The 27,030-nt window shown below is 38.4% G+C and overlaps 1 protein-coding gene across 4 annotated transcripts in view; it reads left to right on the forward strand.

The window, feature by feature from the left end:
- ERCC8 (ERCC excision repair 8, CSA ubiquitin ligase complex subunit) overlaps positions 1 to 24,295 on the forward strand; it is a 33,683-nt gene extending 9,388 nt beyond the window's left edge. For 2 of the 4 annotated variants that reach the window (XM_032097565.1, XM_032097568.1), the window contains 9 exons: positions 1,310 to 1,433; positions 2,992 to 3,073; positions 3,692 to 3,760; positions 7,546 to 7,612; positions 8,851 to 8,954; positions 9,994 to 10,118; positions 13,689 to 13,886; positions 19,831 to 19,917; positions 21,590 to 24,295. In XM_032097565.1, the coding sequence (XP_031953456.1) occupies positions 1,310 to 1,433; positions 2,992 to 3,073; positions 3,692 to 3,760; positions 7,546 to 7,612; positions 8,851 to 8,954; positions 9,994 to 10,118; positions 13,689 to 13,886; positions 19,831 to 19,917; positions 21,590 to 21,658 (925 nt within the window). In that variant the 3' untranslated portion in view covers positions 21,659 to 24,295. Of the gene's footprint in view, positions 1 to 1,309; positions 1,434 to 2,991; positions 3,074 to 3,691; positions 3,761 to 7,545; positions 7,613 to 8,850; positions 8,955 to 9,993; positions 10,119 to 13,688; positions 13,887 to 17,264; positions 17,309 to 19,830; positions 19,918 to 21,589 lie in introns of all 4 variants that reach the window. The other 2 variants (XM_032097566.1, XM_032097567.1) reach the window with 2 other exon arrangements.
- Positions 24,296 to 27,030: the final 2,735 nt, after the last annotated feature.

Consider the following 27,030-nt stretch of genomic DNA (forward strand, 5'->3'; position numbering starts at 1 on the left):
TTGAGAGAACAATGCAGAGGTAAGAGCTGAAGCAAAGAATTCTCGTGAGCCCTTTTCTAGCTGCAGTTGAACTGTTTTGTCATAAGTACTGCATTTAGCTGGGATGGAGTTAATTTTCTTCATAGTAGTTTGTATAGTACTATGTTTTGGACTTGTAACCAGTCTTGATAATGCACTGATGTTTTAATGGGTGCTGAACAGTGCTTGGTAGTGTCAAGGCATTCACCATTCATCACTTTGCCCCTTCAGGGGGTGGACAATAGGCTGTGAGGAAACATAGCTGAAACATCTGACTCAGATTAACCGGAGACATATTGATATTCCATACCGTAAAATGTCACGTGTAGCAGTTTAAGCCTATGGTGAGGGATTACCTTTGCATCGCTTCACTGGCTGGGTTTTTGTTTTGGTTTTTTTTTATTTTCCTGGGGGAGTAGGGTTTGTTTTGATTTGTTCCCTTTTATTTATTAAAAAATGTTTATCTCAATCCACAACTTTTCACACCTTTGCCACTTGAATGCTCTCTCTCATCCCATTGCAGAAGGTAGAGTGAGCAAACAGCTGGTTTTGGGCCCCTGAAGCTGGATCCATGTGAATCCAGCTCAGATAGGAGTGGTCTACCAGGTATTTGAATGACATGTATTATTCGGACCCTGGTCAGTTGAGTCTGTATCCTGGAGCTGTCAAAATTGGCTCTGCTGTCTGTTCTTTGTACCACAGTTAATTATTAATTATATTGCATTCTGTAAATATCCACAATTCAGTCAAACGTTTCCTATTGTTCTTCCTCTTTCATTTCTGAATGCAAATATAAGTTACTCTCAGTAACTTAGCCTACTGCTCTCTGGTGACTTTGGCAGACAGGGATTGCCAATAACTATGTAGCTGTAATTATTCACTAATACTAATGAATTTTTTGAACTGCATACATGATTGTATTTTTCAGTGGATCCATTTCTAAGAAGCATAAATGGTTTGTAGTATTAGGCCTTCACATTTAACATTAGATCTGTAAACATGGCAACTTAAACATTTCAAAAGACACTTTTTATGCTTCAGTCTCGAGTGTCTAGATACATGCTACGGTTACCATATTTTGAAAAGGTAATGATCTGTGGTTTCTTGAAATGAAGACTCTTCAAAGTAATTAGTATTAGTTGAATGAAAATCAAGCCAACAAAAGTATTGTTCTTGAAAACTTCAGGACAAATTTAAAAAAATGTTTATGTTTTCAACTTGTCAAATACCAAGACAACTACAAGATGATTATCAAAACTCTAACCAGTTGGAATATTTTCCTTGATTTTAGGAGTCATCCTGATGTACATAAATTCAGTGTGGAGACAGTCCAGTGGTATCCTCATGACACAGGCATATTTACATCCAGCTCATTTGATAAAACCTTGAAAATATGGGATACAAATACTTTACAAGTAAGAGAGAGTTTCTACAGCTTGCAGCCTTCTTTGTGTACATGTTATTCATTGCATATCTGAAGTTCTCCCAGAGCTGAACAGGACTATGCATCCAGAGGATGAAAACCAACCACCTGTTAGAACTGTGGGCGGAGCAGCAGGGTGGTGTGGTCCTGGCATTCGTGTACACACCTTGGTGTGTACTTGCCCATTTCTGAAGACCTGAATGTCTAAACCGTAGGAGAGCTGGGAACCCTTGGGACAGTTCCTTTCTGCTTTTGCTGTGAGGAAGAATAGAGCTAGTTGAATTTTTGCTGGGTAAGCTTTCCAGCAAGGTCTAATCTGCAGTTCATTCGTGGGGTTTGTTGAGTCTAATGGCAGTGTGCAGCAAGGTGACTTATTTTGAGTAATCAGTGTCTAATAACCAGTGCTTTTGAAGCACTGGTCTTGGCATGCAGGATCCAGGTCCAGAATTCTGCTGTTTTAAGCACTATAGACACCATTTCTAAAAATCAGTAGAGAATGAGAGAAACCATTAAAAATATGCTAACCAATGTAACTGACATTAATAAAGTAAACAGATTATTTAGGAATTTATGCTGCTTTGACTGACTAATCCTCATATCTTCTGTTGAACTGTGAATTCATGACTGCAGTTTGTCCTGTTCCCTATGAATGTATTAATGAACTTACATTGATACTATTTGCTGTTTCAGGCATAGTGAAATAATTTTTTTTGAAAGGAGATATGTCATCCTAGGGACATAATAAAGGACAAAATTTTACCCCTTTTTTTTTTGTTTCTTTCTTTTTTTTTTTTAATTGTGAGATATGAAGCTATGCTTGCAGTTGCTAAATCTTCTCATAAACAATTAAGTATTATGTTTCCAGATAGTTCTGCAAGCATCCCTTGAAAGACATAGTGTACATGTAAAGGTTATTAAATGACCTGTTCTGCCACCAAATGGTGTTTTTGAAAGTACAGATGACTCAGTTTTAAGAGATTTTTCATATACGGTATTTTAGAATGAGACAATAAAAGCAGTTTACCTGGAAGCAATTGTACTTATCAAAGTAAATATTAAAGTTTATTAAAGTAAATATGCTCCATTAATTTTAAATACTCATAAGTCAGATAGTTTTATGTGGAAGTGTTTTAATTTTTTTTGGAATTGAAAATAGTGTGTGGTGTTTGTGAATGACAAGGGGCTCTAAACTTAGTTTTAAGTGCCTTCTTCCGGTTGACTCTATTTCCGTACTACAACCTTTTTGTTTACTTACTAGCTTTATTAATTTTTGATAACTATAACAATTTCCATTCACACTTCTCATTAGCCAATTTTCTTGGTCTTTCTTTTGGGTTGTCTCTGAGCTCTGGTGTTGTCCTACTGTTGGAAACAGACTTACTTTGGGATGTTTGTGTGATCTGGTTTCTAACCAGGAGAGTTATTATTACTATGTAAATAGTAGTAATTGTATTAGTCTTACTTGTAGCTGTTACTTGAAAAATAATGGTGAGCATTTACATTCTGCTAATATACTTGCATTGTCATTAATTTGATGTTTTTATTATCAGCCTGCAGATATATTTCACTTTGAGGGAACAGTCTATAGCCATCACATGTCTCCAGTTGCTACAAAGCATTGTTTAATAGCAGGTATGTATCTGTTTTAAAGATATAGATGTAGATAGATAAGGTTTATAGTAATAAGTAATACTCACTTGGGTTTTTTTCCCCTGCTCTGTCTTATTTTTACATAAATCAAGTCTTCATAAGATGTAAGTTTGCTGATAAAAGAAAACATTATCCATTAGTTGGATGATGTCAGTGAGAGTATCGTATTTGTTCTTCTGAAATAATGCATCAATAATTCTCCTTACTGATAAAATTCTTAGCTATAATTAGATTCTTTCATTGCATAAGTTAGCATTTAAAGGTTATTAAATCCAAATATAGTAAATTGTGTAAATAGATCTGTGTATTGCTTACATGTAAGCAGTTTAACTATGTTTAGCAAAAAAATATTGGAGAAGGTATTTTTAAGATTCCTAAGTATGGTCCTGTCTACCTCCAGTTTCTAAATTTTGTTTGTTACATGGTAAATTCGTTTGATCTAAAAATGCAAATCTATTAATAGAAGCACTGCTCTGACTGAATGAGCAGTTATGCAGCTAGCAATTTTCTTCTATTTTTTTGTCATTGCTAAGATTTTTTTGTTGTTGTTCTCTCAAATGCAGGGGAGTTCTTTAGCTGTCTTTGTTTCTCTTGTTACAGTTGGTACCAAAAGCCCCAAAGTACAGCTCTGTGACTTGAAGTCTGGATCCAGTTCTCACATTCTGCAGGGTACTTTTTAGTCTGAAACATAAATGTTAAACAATAACTACTTTGGGTAAAAACAAATCCAGTAAAGAAACACTGTATACAATGTATTCTTTGTCAATAACGTGACTAATTTATTTATAGCCAGTTGTGAAAGTTACACAGTGGCAAAAGGTTCTTTTGGATGTTTTTCTAGTGCTAATGAATTGCAGAATACAAACGTTAATCAATGAGCAGTTACTACAGATGTTTGGGCATTTTCGTGATCTAATCAATACTGATTACTATTTATTACATAGTTAAGTGTAGTCATTGGTTTGGGGGGTTATGGAGTGCCATTTAAAAAAAAAAGACTGAGTAAAACAACAGAAACTCCCTACCACCCCCCAGAACAGAAACCCCCTACCAAAACAAAAAGAAAACTTCACTTTTTTTAACAAAATATCCCATGGAGGTGTTTGAATGGATTTGTTTAGAAGTTTCTGGTTTCTGTAGAACAAGTTTTCTATAAAAGGATGTTATCAAATCCTTTGCATTTTCCTAATTTATTTAAATATAAGGTTTTATTGTTCCATAATACATTACTTTTGGCACTTAATGAGAATTTGCCTTTGGTGTCTCTTTTCTAATGTGTACTTTTTGGTGTGTTGGTATATGCTCAAGTAAAAGCAATTATGCTCAAGAGAAGACAATTAGGAGGCAAATCTTGATGCTTCAAACCAGCTGAGTAAGAGGCAGATCTGATCTAGAAATTGTAGAGAAACATTAGGTCAGACACAGTAATGTGCAAATGCAGCTTTATTTCTTCACTGGCCAGCTAAGTGTAAGAGGAGCCTTGGTGATTTTTATTTTTGTGATGCAGAGCTTATGCCATTAAACTCTTATGAACTGAATAAGCTACAACAGGCATCTCATATTCTGTTTCTAGAACCAAGAGCTCCAGAGAGGGCAGTGACAAAAACAGTTCTTTAAAGATGCTGTTTTGTTTCATCAGGGCTTCTTAATTTTAGCACAATGCTTTCCAGGCACGAGCTCTGTTGTGTCTTTGTACACAGCCTGTAGTAGCCTGTTACCTCAAGTACAGTATTGGAGGAATAAGTGGAAGGAGAATATGTTATTGATTTAGCATAATCTAGTAATTCTTTGCGGAACTGAAGCCATCAGTAGTGTCTTGACCATATGTAGTGGTTTGGTCCAAAATACTCATTACTGTTTACCTTCTGTGAGATAAGAATTAGGAGAAACACAAAGCAGGCACCAAACTTGAAAGAATATGAAGAAGTTTATTAACAGACCTAAAAGAAGAAAAAAAAGTTATACCATACCTTCAGAACTCCCCCCCTCCCCCCACCTTCCTCCCTTCTCCCACTGGCAATGTAAAAAGACAACCCTTAAGATGTTCAGTCTGTTTACCACTTCCATAATAACCTTGTTCAGTCCATTTAGAAAGAGAAGTCTCTTCTTGCTCGTGCTATGAAAACATTATCACAACGAGACAGCCACCCACTTCCAAATATCGTTCAGTCCATTTAGGAAGAGGAGTCTCTCTGCCTGCGTGTGAGTCCTTTCCCCCGACTTGCAGCTTTTCCCACAACTGCTTTCCAGGGTCCACTCTTGAAGGTTATTGGGGTACAATTTTAAGGTTGAGCCGTTCAGAAACAAAAGTTCTCTTCACCCATCTCTGGGAGCATTTCATCTCTAACAGAGGCTCTTCTCCTTCCCTGGGAGCAAAGGGTCTTCCTGATCTTCATCTTTAGGACTATCTCTGGGAGCATCTCTAGGAACTGAGGTTGTCTCCATTCCCGTTTGGAGCAAAAGTCCTCATCACTTCCATCTCTCCCTGTCCAAACTTCTCATGAAATTGCAGCTGCGTCAGCATCTGCCTATCTCAGCGCAGGTGCTTTTGCTTACGAGTTGAACACTCCACCCCCCATATCTTCATGAAATTACAATGGGATACTCTGCTATATCATAGCTTCACAACAGAATTTCAGCTTTAAGCATCTCCTCTTTCTCTTCCCTCAGGTTTTCAGCTCTTCACAGCAACAAAAGGGTTAATCTCACCTCGGCCTTGCAGCTGGAATGGGGCTTATGGAAGTGGAGAGGGGGGAGAGCTGATCGGGCTGCCCACAGCAGGGCTGTTGGGGGGGGTTCCATGGGTGGAACAGGTCCATCGGCTCCAGGACGGCCGTGGCCCAGCCCGGCCTGGCCCAAGCAGGGCCTGGCCAGGCCCGCTGGCCCCCACATGGGACTGCAGCCACCTGTCCCAGCACCGGAAACGAGAGAGAGCTTGGGGGGCAGTTTGTCTATTCTTAAGTGTGTATCACAGAGGTGGTCACAATTTTAAGTGGCTTAAAGAATTGTCCATATTCAAACTGGCCAGCTGATAGGTTCTGTCAGGTCATGGGGGGAAGCTGCAAGAAGAACATCACTTCCGAGACTCAGCTTGCTAACCTATGACTCCATACATATGAATATTTTCACACAGGCTAACTCTAGCAGCCGAAGTGGAGGTAAATGCATGGCTGTAGTTTAATTAATGGATCCCAGTAAATCTGTCTGCCCTGAGCCTTCCAAGTGTATCCTGTAATACCTGTATCTTGGAGATTTTTCCTATTATACTGGTCATCAGAGTCCTTTGATTAATTCGGGTAACGGGAAAGCACCTGTTAGAAGATGCATGAGGAACAAGATGGTTCACACCGCCTCTAAACTGCATTAGCAAAAATGTATTTATATGATTTAGTTTGTTTTCCAACAATGTGCTTCTCTTATTACATGAAACATGATTGAAGTCTTTCCATTTAGGACATCTTACCCTTCTCATTGTCTGTATTTATTTAACATTACTTTCCAAGTTTAAATTGTGTGTGTGTGCGTGTGTGTGTATTAAAAAGGAAAAAAAAAAAAAGTATCTATATGTTGGAAAGGACCTTTCAGATTACTGAGTCCAACTGTTAACCCAGTACTGGCAAGTCCACCGCTGAATTATGTCCCTAAGTGCCACATCTACACATCTTTTGCATATCTCCATGGGTAATGGCTTGACCACTGCCCTGGACAGCCTGTTCCTGCCACAATTTTATTTGGAAAATACAGGATCCTAACAGCCAATCAAAACGTCCATTGGTGCAACTTGAGGCTGCTTCCTTCCTGTTGTATGTTACTTGGGAGACTGGCCCCTCCCCCCCCAGCTACAGCTTCTTTTCAGGTGGTTTTAGAGAGCAATAAGGTTCTCCCAAGCATCCTTTTCTCCAGGCTAAACACCCCCAGATCCCTCAGCTGCTCCTCACAGGTCTTGTGCTCCAGACCCTTCATCAACTTCATTGATATCTTAATAGTTAAGGGAAAAAATACCAAAAATTCAGGACAATACTCTCAAGGATGAAATGAGTAAAGTTTTAATTGTAAGTATGTAAGGTAAATACAGTTTATATTGAACATTATTGAAGGATTTGAAGAAAAATAAATGGCAAATTCCTTCTGTGTATGAGAACACCAGTATTGCACAAAAAGCTGAGACTGTGCTGTAATGTGTTTTGCATAGGTAAAACCATCTTTGTTATCAAAAATTATATACATATAATACTGTGTGTATCACTTTCTGCTTACTGCGATCCCACTCAAGCAAGAAGAAAGAGAAATAACTTCTATCCCAAAATAATACAGCTTCACAAAATTCAAATTGGTGTTACAATTCAAATTATTACTCTGGCTTGGTGAATCCTATACAACTGAATACTTGCTTTTACTTTCAGTTATTTACATAAAATGGTGTGTATAATAAGCTTTTTCATGTAATTTTTTAGGTCACAGGCAGGAAGTGCTGGCAGTTTCTTGGTCCCCACGTCATGAATATATTTTGGCAACAGGAAGGTAGGGATGCTGGTGAACTGCTACATGCACTGAAATATTTGTCGGTAAAAATTTTATGTATTTTTTATGCAGGCCTTTTACAATTCAACTGCACTTCTAGAGTTAATCTTCTTCATTGGCTTTTACCTATTCATAGTTTTATAGCTTCTCCCTAGAAAAACGAAACCTGAAGAGCTGGTCAAGTCATGCTTTTTTATGGCAAGTTTGTACTGAGTTTTGAAACACTAACTGTAACTACAGGTGTACGAAAATGGTAGAATATTAAGGAGATACTCGCTTCTTACTGTTTATGAGTGTGTGCATCGCTAATCTGTTTTATAATAAAGTAAAACATGTCTGGCTCAAATTACCATTCTGGTAATCACACTTACTTCTGTCAAAGAGAATAGCTTGGGTAGCTTAACTGATATGTAGTAGCTTTCCAAGCTACGGTAATTCAGTGAATATGGATGTACATTGATATTCCTGGGCCTTTTTTGTTTTCTGTCCAGACATTTTTAATGTAAAAAATCCTCTTGGCTTTTTTCTAACTTTTGTGTATGTTAGCTTTTGATTAGAGTGTGACATTTCTTGCTATTTTTAGATGCCATGGTTTTTTTCTTTTGAATTGCAGAGAGGAATGGCTGTTTTATAAGTTTAGAGTGAAACCTGATACCAGATTTGCAAACTTTCGGTTTTTCAAGTCAGGCTTCTGAAAGGCTCATTGAAGTTGGAAAATGTTTTAACAGTGTGTTGTTTAGGGGTTTGTTTGTTTGTGGGTTTGTTGTTGTTGTTTGTTTTGTTGTAGCAGATGTAGCAGATGAAAAATCGTTTGCCTGTAGAAAACTTCTATACCAGTCGTACAATAGATCTGTGATAGCAAAAGCCCAAGTTCTCAGATCACCATTACAGACAATGCTGGAGCCTGTAGCTACAGTTTAATCAACGGAAGAATTAGCAAGTTTATTCTCAGTCTGTCTATGTTGTAATCACAGAGACAAGTGTATTGTATTACAGATGAAGGTTCACTCTTAGGTCCTGATAGTGTACCAGTTATAGTTATTAATACCGGTAAATGAAAGTCTGAAGTCAGTCTGAAAGTGTTTTTAATGGAATTCTGTTCACTTGAGTGTGCCCACATGGTGAATGGTTCAGAACAGTTGCTGGACCAAGGGGAGTGCCAGGTGGGTTGGCCAAAGACAGTTCCTGAGCCATGGTGCACTAAATTCCCCTAATTTATGCAAATCTGTTTTTCTTAGTGCTGATGGTACAGTAAAATTATGGGATGTGAGGAAAGCTTCTGGATGTCTGAGTACACTTGATCAGCACAATGGAGAAAAGTCCAAAGCATCTTCTGAGGCAGGTAATACAGAATATAACTGGTGGTAATTCATATGTAACTAGAATCATTCTTAAATTTCATGAATGTTTTGAATACTAAGACCAGCAAGGAGTGTAGTGATAATCCAGTTGTTACTTAGTACATAACAGAGGCCATTCAGCTTTGTTCAGTTACTTCTGTTACAGAGTCAGCGTTTGTTGTTTGGGATCTTGTTTAGAGGGATTGCCTTAACAACAGCAGTGTATCTGTTCTAAATGGCTTTCCTATAAAAAGGAAAATTTTGTTACCTCTTTTTGAGTAGAAGAATTCATTTATGCTGTGTATTAGCCTCTGTATAACCATGAATTTGATGGAAATTCAAGAAATTACTGAGAGGAAAAAGGTCTAAAGAAAGCTAATACTTAGTCAAAAAAGGAGAAATACTGTTTAATGAAAAACGAAATTTGATGTAACTCCAAAGACAATTAGTGGCATTTTATATCTTCCTTTGCATAACATGGTGACTTGTTCAATCACAACATCTTTCTTATCAACTTTATTTTTGTCTGACAGGTTCGAGATGAATTTTTGGTAATCTAATATCAGTAATATAGACTAGGGCATTTTATTTATTGAAATATATATGAACAAAACCAATAGCAGGTAATAATTATTTTCTAATAAAATTTTTAAAAAGCAGGTCACACTTTTACCTAAAAGATATGTCTAAATTGGGTACTGCAGTATAATGCAGAGAGGTCTTATCCTGACTGCTTCAGAGCTGACCAAAAGCTACAGCCTGTTGTTGAGGACATTGTCCAAGTGCCTCTTGAACACTGACAGGCTGGGGGCATCAACAACTGCATGATAGATTGAACAGAACTGGCCCTTGAATTGCACCCTGAGGAGCACTGCTGGTGCCTGTTAGCTGGCCAGATGCTTTTATAAACAAAAAGTTAAATTATTAATTCACTGAATGTTACCATTTAAACAGCACTTGAAGGGCTCCACACTGAAGTAAAAATGTACACAAAGTAGTAATTCTTCTCTAGAAACCTGAGCCAGCTCTCTTTCCCGGCAGCAAACACTGCTCACAATGGGAGAGTTAATGGTTTATGCTATACGAATGATGGACTTCACCTGTTAACCATTGGTACAGATGAGCGGATGCGACTCTGGAACAGCTCCACTGGAGAAAACACCTTAGTAAGTTTTCAAGGAACTTCAGTTACATTTTTACTTTCATTTAATTTTAAGAGATTTATAATTTCTGCTGTTGTCAGTAGAACTTTGAATTCATTTTCATAAAGGATGTAACTGCTTAATTTCATCACTAGAAGATTTGGTGGAAATTTTTTTTTCTTCCAGATTTCTTTTCTTCTACTTATTATAAAGAGTATAAAGATGCCTGGATCTACTTAAAGATTGAATATGGTAACTCTAAGTTCATGAATTTGAGAGTGTAGCTATAAACACTTCATACAGTAATAAAAACTTTAATAAGCAGTGACTGTTGGTAGAAAGTTTTGGGTTTTTTTAAACTATTAGTTGCCAGTGTACTATTTGTAGAGCCGTTGGCCATACCTGACAGTTTCACTGACTGCCTGGCTTTCTTGCAACTCTTTCTGTTTTTGTAGAATCTCTTCTGTGGAGTACATGGCAGTGTTAAAAATATCTTTTTATCCATCCCTCCAGATTTGTGTCTTAATGACACAGCAGCAGGAATGAGGGGTGGGAAATGTGTTAAACCTCTGCTGCTACTCCAGTCCTTTCAATGACTTGTGGATTTTTTTGTGCTGAAGGTTCTTATTTTAAGTTTTCTGTTCAGTAAAGAAAACTGTTTTCTTTGTTTATTTTGAAAGAAGAACATACTAGGTAAGTCAGTGTCCATGGAATTTTAGTCAACTGTAATTCTTTTCTGTCATTGCTATCGGGAAAGGAAGAATTTTTACTCTACCTCAGAAATCTTTTTAATTCTGCTGCTTAGTTTCAGAATAGAGCAAAAAGAATTCCTTATAGATATTTGAATAAAAAGACTTTTTTCCATGCTACCCATATTTGCCAGCTTGTTCTCAGCACCTCATACAGACACATCTTTCTGTCTTCAAATCACCATCAAAGTAGATAATACAGTTTGTTCACTCTCCTATTACCAGCTGGATCACTGTTTTTTTGGTTTTTCTGTGCCTGTTAGTTCATTTACTTGTTTCATAGGCTATTTTACAGTTTTCTAATCCGGTATGGAATAATTTGACCCTACTTTGCTTTTTCAAATCAAGAGTTACATTGTCCATAGTACTGTATTTTCACACACTGCCTAGAGGTATTGCTTAAAATAATTTTAAGGCATCAGGAAACAAATAAATGCATGTACAAGTAATACAAGTTCACATAGTTCTTTTATTTCCCTGACTAGCCTTTCCTTTTGACCGAAATAATTTTTTTCTGTCTTTCAAAAGGTATAGAAATTAAGCCATACATACGATTTTCTTTTGACAATGTCACTCTTATGTACAATGCTTGAAAAACTCTCTGTGTTAATCTTCATTCTCTGTACCTAAAACTGAAGGCCTAGAATTAAGACCAAAAAAAAAAATCCCAGTTGTGAAATCTTTTGACTATGAGCTAAGAAATTTGTGAAGTTCATCAGGTAAATATTCTAACACAACATCTTGGTCAGGTTCTTAATCCATTTTACATCACTTGCCTGAGTCCAAGTTTGAGGCAAATATAGCATCAGCCACCATGAACCACACAAGAAATTTGGGGCCTAATGGGTTGTTTCAATTAGTAAGAGAACTGAATGTTGAAGTAGTAGACATGTTGTATACATCCTTTATCACAAAAAGGAGTAGGACATCCTGATTCTAAAAAACCAGATTTTCTGTTAGCTTGCTCAAAGACAAAGCCAGTTTTTAACATTTTTCTTCAGTTCTTGTTTTCGCAGCACCCTTTCCTTTCTGTTGTTCCTTTACTAACCAGGAATATTAACACAGAATCTATCAATTTAATAAACTTCTCTCAACTTTCTCTCCTCTCTTTCTTTTTACATGCCTTTGTTATGAACAGTGTTGTTGCTTGGGAGTTGTTGGTGTTACAGTTCATATTGTTGTGTAAAGGAGCTTAATTGCTCTTTATCAGCAAAGTAAAATGCCTTTAAAATGCTAGCATTAGCAAAACTTAACACAGTCACTATTTACAAACACTGTCTTCACAAAATGAGCAGTATTATCCACAAGCTATGTAAGCACCAGATCTCATGCAAATATCTTCTCAATATGTTAAAAATATCAACCTCAAATACCTCATTGAAGTGCCTGTATACCAATGCACGTAGCATGGTAAACAAATGGGAAAATTTGGAGACCTGTGTGCAGTCACAAGGCTTTGATCTCACTATAGTTACAGAGACATGGTGGGACAGCTCACATGACTGGAACCGTGTCATGAATGGCCAGGAAAGTGAGGTGGGAGAATTGCCCTTTATGTAGGAGAACACCCAAAATATATGAAGGTCTGTCTCGAAGAGGATGATGTGTGAGTTCAAAGTTTATGGGTTAGACTTAAAGGGCAGACTAACAAGGATGACACTGCTGTGAGTGTTTGCTACAGGCTGCCTGATCAGAAGAAAATGGATGAGTTCTTACACTGACAGCTTGAAGCAGCATCAAAGTCACAGGTGTTGGTTCACCTGTGGGGACTGGAGCATCTCACTTAAGGGGAAAGGCTGAGAGAGACATGGGCCTACTCCTGTTGGATCTCATCAATGTCTATGAGTGTCAGAAGGGAGAGTATCAAGAAGATGGAGCCAGGCTCTTCTCATTGGTGCTATCCAATAGGATGAGAGGCATCGAGTAGAAATTGGTGCACAGGGAGTTCCACCTGAACATGAGGAAGAACTTCTTTGCTGTGTGGATGACTGTGCAGTGGAACAGATTGAGCAGAGAGGCTGTGGAATATTTATTTCTCAGAAATATTCAAAATCCATCTAGACTCATTCTTGAGTAGTGTGGTCCAGGGCACCCTGCTTGAGCAGGGAGGTTGGACTAGACTGACCTCCAGGGATCCCTTTCAGCATTGCCCATTCTGTGAGTCTGTAAGCCTACTTTTATGATAATTAAACTCTCTTTGTATGCATTTATATGATGGTTGAGAGAGATTTTCTCCGTTCTATTATATTTTTCTTACATAGCTACACTTTGCTATGAAATAGCATACTTTAAAAAGGAGCAACAAGTCACCTTCTTTCTTGCCTGGCTCATGGTTGGCTGATGCTATATTTGCCTCAAGCAATTGATGCAGTACGGATTGAGAACCTAACCATGGTATTGTGTTGGAATATTTACCTGATGGACTTCACAGATTTCTTAGCTTATAGTCAAAAGATTTTCCAAACTGGAAAATACTATTCCTAAACCACAACAGTGGTAATTCCTCAACCATGTGTAATTTCAGTGAGCATTTAGGTGCTTGATGCAGATCCAGCATGCAACAGCCTGTGCAAATCCTATTTCTTAGTGTGGAATTGCTAATTTTTAGGCATTTCTTTCTTTTCCTCTCTTAAAATTGATATTAACAAGAGTGAACTTTAATGGACATAAAAATAATTCTCTTGATAGACATCTGTAGTTTGAAATATCAAGAGATAATATTAATATAACCTGAAATTAATTTTATTGAGTATTAAACATGAAGTAAAATTAACCTTTTCATATAATTTCCTGTGGGTTTACTTCATAGCTGACTATGTACTCTATGTGATCATTCATTTTGCAGGTGAACTATGGGAAAGTCTGTAATGAAAGTAGGAAAGGACTCAAATTTGCCATCTCTTGTGGTTGTAATCCAGAGTTTGCCTTTGTTCCATATGGAAGTGCCATTGCTGTTTATGCAGTTTTCACAGGAGAACTGATAACTATGCTTAGAGGACATTATAGTACTGTCAACTGCTGTGTATTTCAACCTCATTTTCAGGTAAGTAAAATACAAGCAGTATTCCAGACAAACAGGAATATTTATGCATATTGGCATACCATTTGCACTTTAAAAGCATTCATTTTTCAGGGGTATGCTTTAATCAGAGATCATAAGAGGGAGTTCTGTGGCTTACATGTCATGCCAAAAAAGTTTAGTCAAGTTTTTGGGATGACCTTTTCTGGATTAGGTTCCTTCCACTGCTTTTTCTGTCTCACATATGTAGCTTCTCAATATACCTTTAGTAATTTTTTGGCTTGTGTGGTCATTAATAAATCATATGCATGAAGGCTTTTGCCTGTTTTCTGTAAGGCTGAAGAGGAGTCATTTGTCTTTCTCAGAGATACCTGAGACTAACCACAGTAAGAAAGAATGTGAAGTGCATTAGTACTGCTGTGAGTACTGAGAAGGCTCTCAAGTACTTTGCTTAAGGTGATCTTGCTCAAATGCCTGTAGTTAAACTTAGGATAAAGTGTTGACAACGCTGAGAGATTCTTAAATTAATCTGAGGACATTTCAACTGAGAAATACCACAACATTACAGAGACTTGTGGTGCTGACAGCTTTTTTTTTTCTTCTCTGCCTTTTTTTCTTTTCCCCTCTGATGTATTTTTCTCTTGTAATAAAAGAGTTAAGGATAACAAAAGTTAATTTGTTGTGAGATACTTTAGAACAGATTGTTCATATGGCATGTATTGTGCCAAGAGCAGAAAGGATGATAGTATGGATTACATAGTGGCCCTCATGTGTTAAGGATTGTACCTCATGTTCAGCTCCTCCTTCCTTGTGTGTTGTTTCTGAGTATCCGGCAGAAATATCTGAGGCAGAAGGGGCACATAATACCTTTTCATGTGTCATAGAAGTGACTCTGGTAGCTTCTGCTTTGAGTCCAGTAACTTTGACTGAATGTTGCTGTATCACAGACTTCACTGAAAATTACGGGTATGTTACGGACACACAATAGACCCTAAGCTAGGCCTTGCTAGACCTGGAAGGCAGTTCTGATATGAATAGTCAGTGAGAAACTACATCAGCTGAAAGGTGGAATATTCACATTGTAGCTAAAGCACATCTTTTCCAGAATGTTCTTGAAAAGCTCTTTGTGTTTTCAAGAAGAGTTTCCCAACAAAACTTCTAGTGTGTTTATATAAAGTTACCTTTGGTATTCCTTTTGATAAACTGAAGAGGTGAGGCTAATTAGGTCTCTGTGTAAAACATGTTTTACTTGTTGTACATGTGGTGTCTCTACCTTGGCATTTAAGATCCCTGGTAAAGGATCACTTGTATATGCGTATGGATGAAAGAACTACATCAGTCACTATATCTAGAGGTTTGTGATGTCGACAACTTCATTTGTTTATCTGATGTGATTCCCAATTCTCTTTAAGAAGCACCCTTTTTCAGAGTTCAGTTCTATACTGTAGAACTGTGACTGGATTTTCTTTTTCTGTAAATGCTTTGCTTTCAGTTGTATTAAATAGTTGGTCTGATGAAACAACATTGCTGTAATCAGGGTGTCAACACCAAAGGTAGTGGTACTGTTATTTTGACTGTGTTCACACATATACTTCGAGGTATCTTATCCTATCTTGAGAAAATTAAGTGCATTCATCAGTCTTTATGTAATTCCATGTTGGGGTTTGAGGAGCTCTCCTGTTTTGTTTTTTTTTTTCTGTTAAAGGAATTTCCCCCATACATGTTGCTAGGGGAACAAAATGGCTGGGTACTTAAGAAAAACAAAAGAGCTGGCTACGTTTTTTGTTTCACCTGGGTACGTGGGCAGTTGGTCTCCAGCGTTCAGACGGAGAGGGAGGCTGCTTTCTTCAGCTGCTTTTTCCTTCTGCTGGAGAAGCCCCAGGATCCCAAAGCCCTCCTTCCCGGCCCTGCTGGGAGCCGGGCCGTGGCCACCCTGCCCCGCCATTGCTTCGAGCCTTCGCTGAGTTGTAGCCCTGCTCGCCCAGCCTGCCCAGACCTCCGGGGGGTTCCCCGCTTGGATACATCTTGTCTGCCACTCAGGATTTGTGCTCGTCCCTGCCGTTCCAGCCTGCTGTTCCCGAGGGTCCGGCCGGACACCGGGATCGGCTGCCCAGGGGTTTGTGAAGCCTTTGTCCCATCCCTTCCCGGGATCCCAGGCCGCCGGTGCCGCGTGCTCCCCGAGCTCGCTCCGGAGCGCCCCCTGCAGCCGCGGGGGAACCATCGCACCTGCCCTGCTCACCGGGAGCCGCCAGCGCCCCTGCCGGCTGCGAGCGGAACTGCACCTGAGGGGAAAGGGCCCGGCAGCCGAGAAGGCTGGGACTGGGTTTGTGATTGTTCGCTGTTACTGCCATGGTTATTGCTGTTTGTTTGACTGGTTATACACATATAGATACATAATAGTAAAGAACTGTTATTCCTATTTCCCACATCTTTGCCTAAAAGCCCCTTGATTTCAAAATTATAATAACTCGGAGGGAAGGAGGGTTGCATCTGCCATTCCAAGGGAGGCTCCTGCCTTCCTTAGCAGACACCTGTCTTTCAAACCAAGACATTCCAATAGAAATTACAGTTTTGCCAGTAAAATTCCATTCCGGAGAATTTAATGTTTGTAAAATTTATAGTCACCTGTTTTATTTTACTCTTTCAAGTATTGTTAAATCAACATGCTGCAAAGTTATTCACAGCTGTACATTTGTATTTTGTTACTAGTTTTAAGTAAAATCAATTTTGCTTAACAAAACCTGCTCTACTGCAAACTGCGTTGAGTGCTATTTATATACCTTTATTTTAACTCTACAGTAACTGAATCATTTAATAATCTTTTCCATTGTCATGTTTAAGATTAAGGAAATGTCAGTTCATTCATGTCTATATCATTCTGCTTTTTTTTTTCCTTTCTTTCTGAATAGCATATATGCTCAGTTTCAGCTTTGGAGTTTTTAAATACTTATCAAAATGTAATTAACTTAAGCAAGCTGGAAGTTTTCTTTGATGATTCTTCTAAGTCTCTCTGGTGTAAGCTATGTATCCACTGGTGAAATGTGTAGCAGATGGCTTTGTAGCATTTTTGTTACTTGTTAGTATTTAATTGGACTGTTGTACACTGTTCATAGGAAACAAGGTCTACATCTTTTCTGCGGTTCTGACCATTTCCATCTAGTATTCTCTGTCATTGTTAAGAGTGTTCTTCATATTAACAGTCTTGTCAAGTTTTTGTGCTGTCTTTAATCCTGGTAACTGATTTGTGTCCTACCCATCGTCAAATCTGGTCCTTAGGTTTTTCTTACTATTTTTTACTGTATTCAGAATTTATTACTGATATTGGTGTCTGACAGTGTCTCATGTTCTTTCTGATCATTAACTGTATTTTGATATCTTTGTTTCACCTCATAACTGGAATAGGCTCTAAAAAGAAGCTTAAACTTTGCACCAGTTATGTATTTGAGGTAAGAAGTGTCTTCTGTTTGCTTGGAACCATATAATCAAATGTTAGCACTGAAAACCAAGCACCTAGCTATTTGCAATTTGATTATACTAGTCTTTATGTGTTCTTATCCAAATGAATTAGCATGTTTGTGTGTAATACCTTTTATGTTTGAGGTATGGTGTGGAGCTGTCTCCGCAGAATGGTGTGAGCTTTAGTTAATATGTGTATGTATGCCTTTTCTGATCCTAGGAACAGAGCCATAAAATACACTATATTATTGTTTGCCTAAACTGTTCCTATGTAAATATCTCTGTAAAGTTAATAAGATGTTAGTCTGCTTGAGTAATAAGAACTGCAGAATTTGGCCCTTTAATAAGAGGCATTAATTTAATAGGAGGTCAGTAATTTCAAGGGTGGTGTGGAAGAGAAAATCTTCATTGTGCAATATCTTAGATGATGTTTACAGTTGGATCTAATACACTAGATACCAGTGTGCCATATTATCTGCTTAGAATGATTTAAGTAAACAAAGAACACCTGTGTTTCCCTTTCAGAAAAAGAAATCGAGTAAAGCATCATGCATGAGTAACATGTCATAAAATAGTAGGTATGCAACAGGAGGCAATTTGGCTTTAAATTATGGTTGCTCATACTGTTCAAGAAATGCTAGTGACACCTGCAAAGGTATTTGGCAAATCCAGTAGTAGTAACTTATGTAAAGTTAACTGAAAGTTAAATCAGGTTTTATTTTCAATCTTTCTGTATATTCTACTGTAAACATGGATAGAGCATGTTTGTAGTGCAATATATGTGTCTGTCATGTATTGTACCATAATTCTACACAGAGGTCACTAGCTCTTCTTTTGACTGACTTAAGGTGTGAGTCACCAGTTTCGGTTGTAATAATTGCAAGTACTGCTTAATGCAGTGAATATTAACTGAAGATCTTGCCATACCAGGATCAGAAAGTGAGACAACTGGTAAGAAGGATTAAATGGAAGTATGCTGATGTCACTTTGACATTGCTCATAAGATTATTTTGGCATGGAAAGATCTTTCAAAGTTCTTAGTGATATTCTGTATTCTATCAAAGAAGAAGGCCCAAGTAGAGTACTGCTGACAGAATAAAGTAGAATTTGACCTATAGTTTGGTATATAGGTACATACGTTCTTTTAAGCAAGGTAAGGTTATCTCTCTTAAAATTGTAAACTCTAATCTTGAATGTGTTTTATGCATGAACAACTTCATGCATAGGACCAGTTTTTGAGAAGTATGGCAGCTCACTTGAATAAGATTACCCAAGTAAATGAGTGTTTATAGGAATTGAGCATTAAGTTTCTGCCCCAAATGTCAACATAATTCATGCAGTTCTAGAATTATATATAAATTATATAGGAGACTTACTGCAAAGACAGACCTGTGATAATGTATTGAGCTTACATTGAATCAACATAGTAATAATGTGCGCATATGCAGAGAGTTGCTAGTTAAGGTGTAAAAGCGAGCATACTTAAAGCAAGGTTTTCATACTGTCAGCCTGAATACCACAGAAAGAACTTTGTATATTTCACTCAGGCAGTTTAAATACATGACAATACTCAGGTGTTGTCAGACATCATATATAACAGGCAGGAATATAATTCAAGGTCGAAGGCATATGAGAATATTTCATACCTGTTCATTTAAGTAGGACTTTGGAAAATGCAAGTGTTGTAGGTGCAAAATTCACTGCAAAGATGGTGTTAGTTTTTCTCATCAGCAAAATTTCCTCATCCTGAAGTGACATAGAAATCTGCATTTCCTTTAGTACGGAGCTAAGAAAACGAAGATATATTTGACTTGCAGGTATTTGATGTAAGGACTGTTTGTTTCCATGTGTTGCAGGGTGCCTTGTGCAGTGGGATCTCAGTCCTTAGTCATTACCATAATAACTAGAATTCTTTATAATAAAAGTAATAAATTGGTCTTTCTGATCTATGCCTTCCCAACAGGATACAAGCCTCACACTGTACTCCCTTTGTTCTTTTCCTTCCCTAGGCACAGTGAAACTACATTTACTTAATACTTCTTTGTTCCATACATATGCTCTTTTCTGACATGTATTACTAGACTCTTGATTCTTCTGGGTTTATTCCTGGTTTTTAATTAAAATAAAATATTTGCCTTTTTTTGGTTGTTTTTTTGAGGCTTTTTTTACTTCTCCATAAACAATCTCTTAAGGTTCCGAACTGTTAAAATAGGCATCTTTTCAGGAGACGAGAGAGGGAAGAAGAAAAATGTATTTAAGCAATAAAGATCACTTAAATGTGGGTTGTGCTATTTTGGTTCTCAATCTGGGAAAAAATATAAAAACATACTTATTTCATTTTGGCATATTATTTAAAGTACTGCTTATCCAGATTATAGAATAAATTAGAAATCGACTATTTGCCTTTATTTTTAAATGAGATTCTGTACCTTTTTTCCTGCCCAGTATGGTATCTATGTCACTATTCAGTACATTTGTGTGAAAGTAACTTTTGCTTTTTTTTTTTTTACAGGAACTTTATAGTGGTAGCAAAGACTGCAATATCCTTGCATGGATACCAGCTCCACGAGAGCCAGTTCCTGATGATATTTCTGAAAAGGTAGTGAATTTTTGAGTTCGAACTGTATTTTTTTATGGCTGTTATAAATGGGGAGGTTGTGTGGAAATTCAATATGATGTGATTCACCATCAACATTTGTAACAATTCCTAATTAAGAGGAGAATCACCTATTATTGTTGTGCAGTCTTTTGATTGTTGTAGGGTCTTGAGAAGATGTTTTCTCTGATGGCCTAGTCAAATCTTTTGCAGTCTTCTAGCTTCCTACTTAGATAAGAGTAGTTCATGTCATTTGGCTATGGGTCTTTCAAATTCTGCTTCCTTAATTTCCAAAGTGCTTTCTGTAGTTTGTGCTGTTTTGGAATTGTAAAGGTGCTAGATTGTATTTCAAATTGTTTAAGAATATACTGTGTATTAAGCAGTTAGATTTGATGTGAAGATATAATAAAGGAATTTCGAAATAACATAATTTTGTGCCTGAGGCAAGATGTTCAGGGCGATTGCAGGGAGGATCATATGTAAGATTGTTTTCCAATAGAGTACTTTCTCTCTCTTAGTATTAGAACTGGGCAAGAAATATTTCAGTGAACAGCCTGAGTGGGAAAAAGTGTATATTTTATGGAACTGAAACTATTCACAGAATCAGAGTCTGGCAAACTGTACTGATGTTGAAAAATGAGGGTGTATTAATGTTTTGGCCCATAGCATATGAAAATTCCACTTTTTAAAATTTCTGCATAGTTCCATTTTAGATGGGGAAATTAGAAGAAGCATTAAAAAGTTGTAACATTTGCTTTTTGTAAGTTTTTGTACTTCAAAACTATCCTGCACTTAAGCAGAGAAGAAAACTGTAGTTTCAGAGGTTTGATACCCTAAACCCAAAATGTTTGACCTGCAATTAACATTTTTGCTGTGAGAATTTTGATGTGAGTAAACTTATTGTGTATTTTTCTTAGTGTGAAAAACAAAAACAAACCCACAGCAACAAGATGATTTACTTAGCTCTGATTAGAACTGCTCTTTTAAATTTGACGCAGTGGCAGTATGTAATATGTGCCATTGTTTTGAAATTTGTTAAGCTACAGCTGCTGTTTGCAAATGCTGTAGATGAGTCCTGTCTTTGTAATAAAGCAGTTCTGCTGTCCACAGACCACTAATTCCTGCTCCCTCTCAGGTGTTAGAATAGCCATTTGAGTGCCTGTATGACCAGAATCTGAAGCCAAATAGAAGAAAAGAAAAAAATTTTACCCTAAGTCACTGAGATTCAGTCCACTGCATAGCTACACAAACCCTTTAGTTGGACCCTAGTGGGGCTGAGGTGAGAAATATTTCTTGGATGTGGATAGAGGCCAGGGCTGCTTCCTGAATCTGTAGTGCTCAGTTATGATGGGCCAAGGATATTATGACCTAAATTAAGACAATGGCACACAATAAACACAGTTATAATATTTGTTATATTTTGTACCAAACATTTGTAATATTTCCAGTCAGTCCTCCAGATAATTTATGCTGAAATTGGAATTAAATACAGTGCTATTTCTTTTCATAATTTATCATGTCTCTAATCAGCAGAATGTCTGAAGAAGTAATCCAGTACTGAGAGACAGAATAGTTTGTCTACATGTAGTCATTTTAAAACTGCATTTAGTGTTACCCTTATTTGATTATAGTATTTTTAATTAGGCAAAACACTGAGAATTTTTATTTTCTCTAGTCTCTGCCTCAACAACATTTAAATCCAGCATATGAAGACGCATGGAGCAGCAGTGATGATGAAGGCTGAATTTAAATTATGAGCTGATATAAAATTGACATTCAGGCACTGCATTCACAGACTTTATCTACAGAATTGGACATTGTTGGATTTATCACAACTGGATTTTAGGTACAGTTCTGTTAGAGCAAGGTGTTTCACAAATAAGTTTCCGCTGTTCTCTGTGTTTCTTTGTCACTGTAAAGTTAAATCTACTTTTTCATACTTGCTGACTTTTGTACTTACACATTGGTATATTTTGTTCAGTGTTGAACAGCTGATAAAGAGAAAATAAAAGCCCTTGGGACCAGTCAAAATTACGTGGTTTCTATTATCGTTAGTACATGAGGAGATAACCCGTTCATTTCCAAGACGTGATACAGAGGATTTTCCATGAAAGAGGACTAGCTCAGAAATACTTCTAACTTACTTTTATCAATGTCTTGGTGGAGCAGATTGTATCCATTTTCAAGTGCCTATGTGCTGTGGGAGTCAACAGATTTTTGTGCCTGTCCTTTTTGCATTTTCAATTTTGCATGTTTTTCCATAAATGCAGTATTCAGTTCAGAAAGAGATATAGCTGGGATCCTCTGTTCAAGTATTTATATGGTGACCGTATCATCTAATAGCTGAATCTGCCGCAGAAAACTAAGAACAAAAACTAGTTTAGAGTTTTAGTTGCTCCGGTTATCAGGTTTTTAAGATCAGTCTTCTATGTATGAATCACACATCCTTAGCAAACATGAAGTATTCCTGGGCAGAAACAGGGTTCAGGTACAGTACAAGGCAGACAGTAGATCGCATTTCAAGTTAAAAATATTGAATGTAATCCTTCCAAACTGTTTTCATCTAAAACATTTTGTGGTCCTAATGCCTGCTCTGTTTTGAAAGGGAAGAGTTTTGTGGGGTTATTGTCTCATCTAAGTTACTAGTTTGTGCTTCAGACATAATGTAGTCTCTGTCACTAAAGAATGTTTTCAGATTGCTTAAAGCATCACCAGCAAAGGTATCAGTAAAAATAAGGTCCAATATAAAAGCAACAGCACAAGCTTCACTGGAAAGGTCCACTCTTAAGGGCACACTGAGGAAAAGCAAATGAAAATCCAGAGTCAGTCAGTCCAATCCAAAATAAACCAAAAATTATGCCACATAACTTACAACTGAAGTTAAATGATTGAGCAAAGGATTCATACAGGATTTGCTCTAACACAACAGTAACTTACTTACAGACCTAACTTATAACTCTAACATACATAGGAATCTAGGCAAGCAGCATTTCTTGTGCATGTGGTACAGAATATGCGCACTTGCATGCACACAGACACAGAGAGTCTCTAAAAGGTACCTGTGAAAAATTCCCCTCGAAGGCAATGAAATACCCATTTCAGATGCCTTTGTGAAGGGTGGAGCCTTGAGGAGTTGGGGGTATCACTGTTCAGGGATTCTCTGAGTACAGCAAGCTTGGGAGTTCCCTGGCTCTGAGAGGCCCCACTCAAAGGGGCATTGCTGGTCACAGCTGCTGCTCCATGAGAGCTCGAAGGGTGTCACTTTGAAGTGCTGTTTGTAGGGCTGCAAGAGAGGGGGCTTTGGTCATAACAGTGTTCCATCCTGGCCACACTTCAGGTTGGCAACTTCCTTTGAAAGTGTGAGAACAAAAAATATTATCCCACTTGGGTTCTTATTGAGGTAAAAAAAGTGTCCCAGGCTGTTCATTAAAAAACAGGAGCTTGTTAGACATCATAAATTCCTGGGAGCAGACAGTGTTTCTGCTGGTAAGAGAGGCTCAGTCTGGGTGCTGTTTGTCAAGGCCAAGGCCTAAGGAGCATTTCTCAGATCACATCGGGAGAGGGATGTGATGCACTATTGCCGAATAACTTTTTACATGTCAGTTTTTGCCTAAGTTACGCCATGGATGAATGCTGTGTGGGATTCAGCTCAAGAAGAAGTGGGCTGTGAATTATTTGTCCAAATATCTTCTTACCCAGATGCCTTTGGGTTTAGTGTCTCAAACAGTTGAAAATAGAAATTAGTTGCCTTGGGGGTCTGTTGCACCTACTGGCCACTATTGTCTTCTTCATATTAGTGCTTCCAAATCCTCTTCTGATATCAGTTGGCGGTGGTATTATTCTCCCTCTTGCCTGTTGTCCTCTGCTGGAAGGAGAGGTGTTTCTGATGAGGGAAATGAGAAACACCTGTCTCTCATGTGGGCAAGAATCCAGACACATTCTGCAACCCAGCACCTGCAAGCCTTCCACACAATGGCAGTTGCTGGTGGCATTTAGTTAGCAAGGTTTAAAACCTCTTGGTACTAGCCAGCATCTCAAACACCAGTTTCTGTGAAAATTCTACTTTGAAGAATGGCATTTATGCTATTATTTCCTTCAGTACTTCTAGTTTTCAGCAGTTGTGTTAAATTTTTTATTTAAGCTTTTTCTAGAAAAAAAAAATTATTTTATATCATCTGCATTCTTATGGTGGCTGTACTTAATTACTAAGTAAAGTGTTGGTGTCTTCAAAATGAAAAATTTTAAAGAGCAGTGAAAGTATATTGTATATGATTTTTCACTACCAAGAACTAGGTACTAAGCCAACAATATCAGTTGCAACTGCAATCTCTTGCTTGTGTGTAAGTTAAATGTTGTAATTAAATCTGAGGTTTCCCCTTTGTTTATGCTTTTCTGCTTATATGCTTATGGTATGTATTTTTATAGTATCAAAACTCTTTCAGAACCAGAAATGGAGCAAGTAGATCGGTATAGACTTAATCACACTTCCCATCCTTACCCATCAGTCAGAAAAAAACTACGTCTAAAAATCCAGTCAGATGTCAAAATGGTTGCTCTGTTCATACTGAAATAAAATTATTCACTTGAGAGTCAACTAGCTCATAGCTGGATTCTTGCTGTTAAAAACAGCAAAAGTTACAAGTTTAAGGAAAGGACTTAGGCTGGAATGAACCACATTCTTATCTCACTAGTGGTACTGGGATTTAGTAGTCATGCTGTATCAGAGAACATAGAGAATCTAATCTTAGATTCTCGAGAATTTAATCTTCTCAGGCCATTCTGGGAATTGAATATTGCTTAGAAGACTTTCTTTGTCTGCCAAGGCAGAGATTTTTATTTGAGCTTAATACAGTAAATATCAAAAGATGGAGGAGAATTTATTTGATCTTACAAGAGAGCAAAGAGTTTTCTTTCCCTTCTAGCCTAAGGAAACAATGAAGGTGGAGTCAGACTGAGCTAGTCCAACTGAAGAAATAAGAAGAGCCTAAGATAAGTCTCCTTCTGCTTAAGTGGAAGTTGAGTTCTGTGGAGGCAGTAAGATAGAATTCTGATTATTTATGATGAGGTTATGATGCTCAGAAAGTATCTGATATTAAGACAACCAAGAAAAACCTTGTTCTTTTTTTCTTCCTGTACACAGATCTGGAAGAAAGCACTAGCACATGAGAATTTCAGTATAGCTAACTCCCAAGTAGTGGGAATAACGAGTTAACACCATATGCTTACCTCCCTTTGCCCTTTTTCTGTCCCTGATATACTAGCTCTTGCACACAGACTGACAAATCTTAAAATGTAGGGATTAGTTTGCCACCTTTTTTTCGCATTGTTTGGGTTTGTAGTCAGGCCAGGCTTCTCACAAGGCAACTGGGTTTTTTTAATCAAGAATGATTTTCTCAGTCAGCATAGGACCCAGAATTTAAGAACTTCATTGTTCCGGTTTGGTCAAATTTAGAAATAAATCCTCTGAGAGAAGGCAGGCTACAACCACCCCTCCCCCACCAGGTTTGGGAAAAAATAAATTTTCCTCGAAGGAAAGTGAAAGAGATTAGAACTATTTATTTAACAAACACACAGGAAAAGGATAATAATGCTAAATGATAAAGCCTCCTCCTCTGCTGAGAGAAACCTGGGGGAAAATTTGAGAGTCCTTCTGTAGATCTCTCTCTCCCCCTCCTTGGAGCTGGGATGGGGTGGTGGGCCCACCTCCAGGGCCAAGGTCTTGGTAGAAAGTCCTCCCAATGTGTTCTGATGTTGAAACAGTCCAGCAGAGAGAAAAGGAAAAAAATGAAGTCCCAGGAAAACAGAAGTTCAACTCCTCGGAGGAAAAGGAGCTGAGGAAAAAAAAAAAAAACAACTAAAAATACCTGCCGAAAGCTGGCTGGAAAGAAAAGCAAACTGGGTCCTTCCCTTCCCTCTCGCTCTCCTGCTCCAGCTGGAAAAAAAGTCTCTATCTCTGTGTGACCTTGAACAAGCTGCAAACTGCTTTGGAAAAGTTTTGCTCTGTCGGGGTCCCTCCCCTGCCATGGAGCCCTGGGAGAGGGGCCCTGAGGGCACAGACACGGGGTTTCCCTGCCCCTGCTCAGCCTCGTTCCCATGGGTTGGTTTGTGTTCCCTGCGCGGGCAGAAGGACCCTTGGTCCGGTGATTGTAAGAGTTCCTCGGCAGAGCCCCGGCCATGCGGCTGGAGAAATAAACATCTCTGAAACATCTATCAAGAATCTGTCCATATATATTTCTTTTCTACAGGCCTCCTGGTTTGATACATCGTGTTACAGAATCCCCGCTGTAACAAATGGTGGTGAATTGCTGGCAAGACGCCGATCCCTAAGGACAGAAAATTCATGAGTAAAAACCACTCTAGATCTCTCTCTTCTTGCCTTGGTTTGGGTATTCTCTCTGGACTATGGAAGAATCATGGGAAATGTGGCTCTCTGAGTCACAGAAAGAAATGTATCTAGAAGTTAAAGGAATCCTTGAACAGCAAAACAGGAAAGTACTTGCTCTGGGAGATCTAGAACTTTTTTTTAACTGACTTTTCAAAAATTTTCTTCTATATTTCTCGAGACTTACTTTTTGATATTGAACCTCCTGGAACTGGTAACTGGAACTTCTGGTACAAGATCTTGGAAGAAATAGTGAATCAAACAAAAGATGCACTAGTGACAGAACCTCTCCGTGCATCCTGTGTAATCACTGAAGCTCTTCAGGAGCATTTGTATGGTCCCATTACCTGTAGAGCAGAGGATGGCCATAATCCCGTGGCCGAGACCACGTGGCCGCCATCCCAGGGGCGTGTGACTGCAGCCGTGCCCGGGGAGGTGCCTGCGCTGGATGCACCCGGCCCCCTCGGGAGCGCGCGCCTTATTGCAGACCCCATCCCTGTCTCGGGGTCTCCGGCTGCTGGACCGCAAGTGAGGGAGCAATGCCGCAGGCGCCGCGGGTGCCATGGGCCACATGCAACAGAGAGGCAGCCCCCACGAGCAGCCGGGAACTGGGGGTCGGCGTGGAAGCCCGCTCCAAGCACACGGCTTGGAGAGCCCTGTAGAGCAAGAAGGAGCGGTTTCCACAGCGACACGAGAAGCCGCGCAGTGCAGCGCCGAGCCAAAACGGGGCCGCT

Source organism: Corvus moneduloides, chromosome Z, assembly GCF_009650955.1.
Source record: "Corvus moneduloides isolate bCorMon1 chromosome Z, bCorMon1.pri, whole genome shotgun sequence".
In the NCBI taxonomy this organism is placed as follows: Eukaryota; Metazoa; Chordata; class Aves; order Passeriformes; family Corvidae; genus Corvus; species Corvus moneduloides.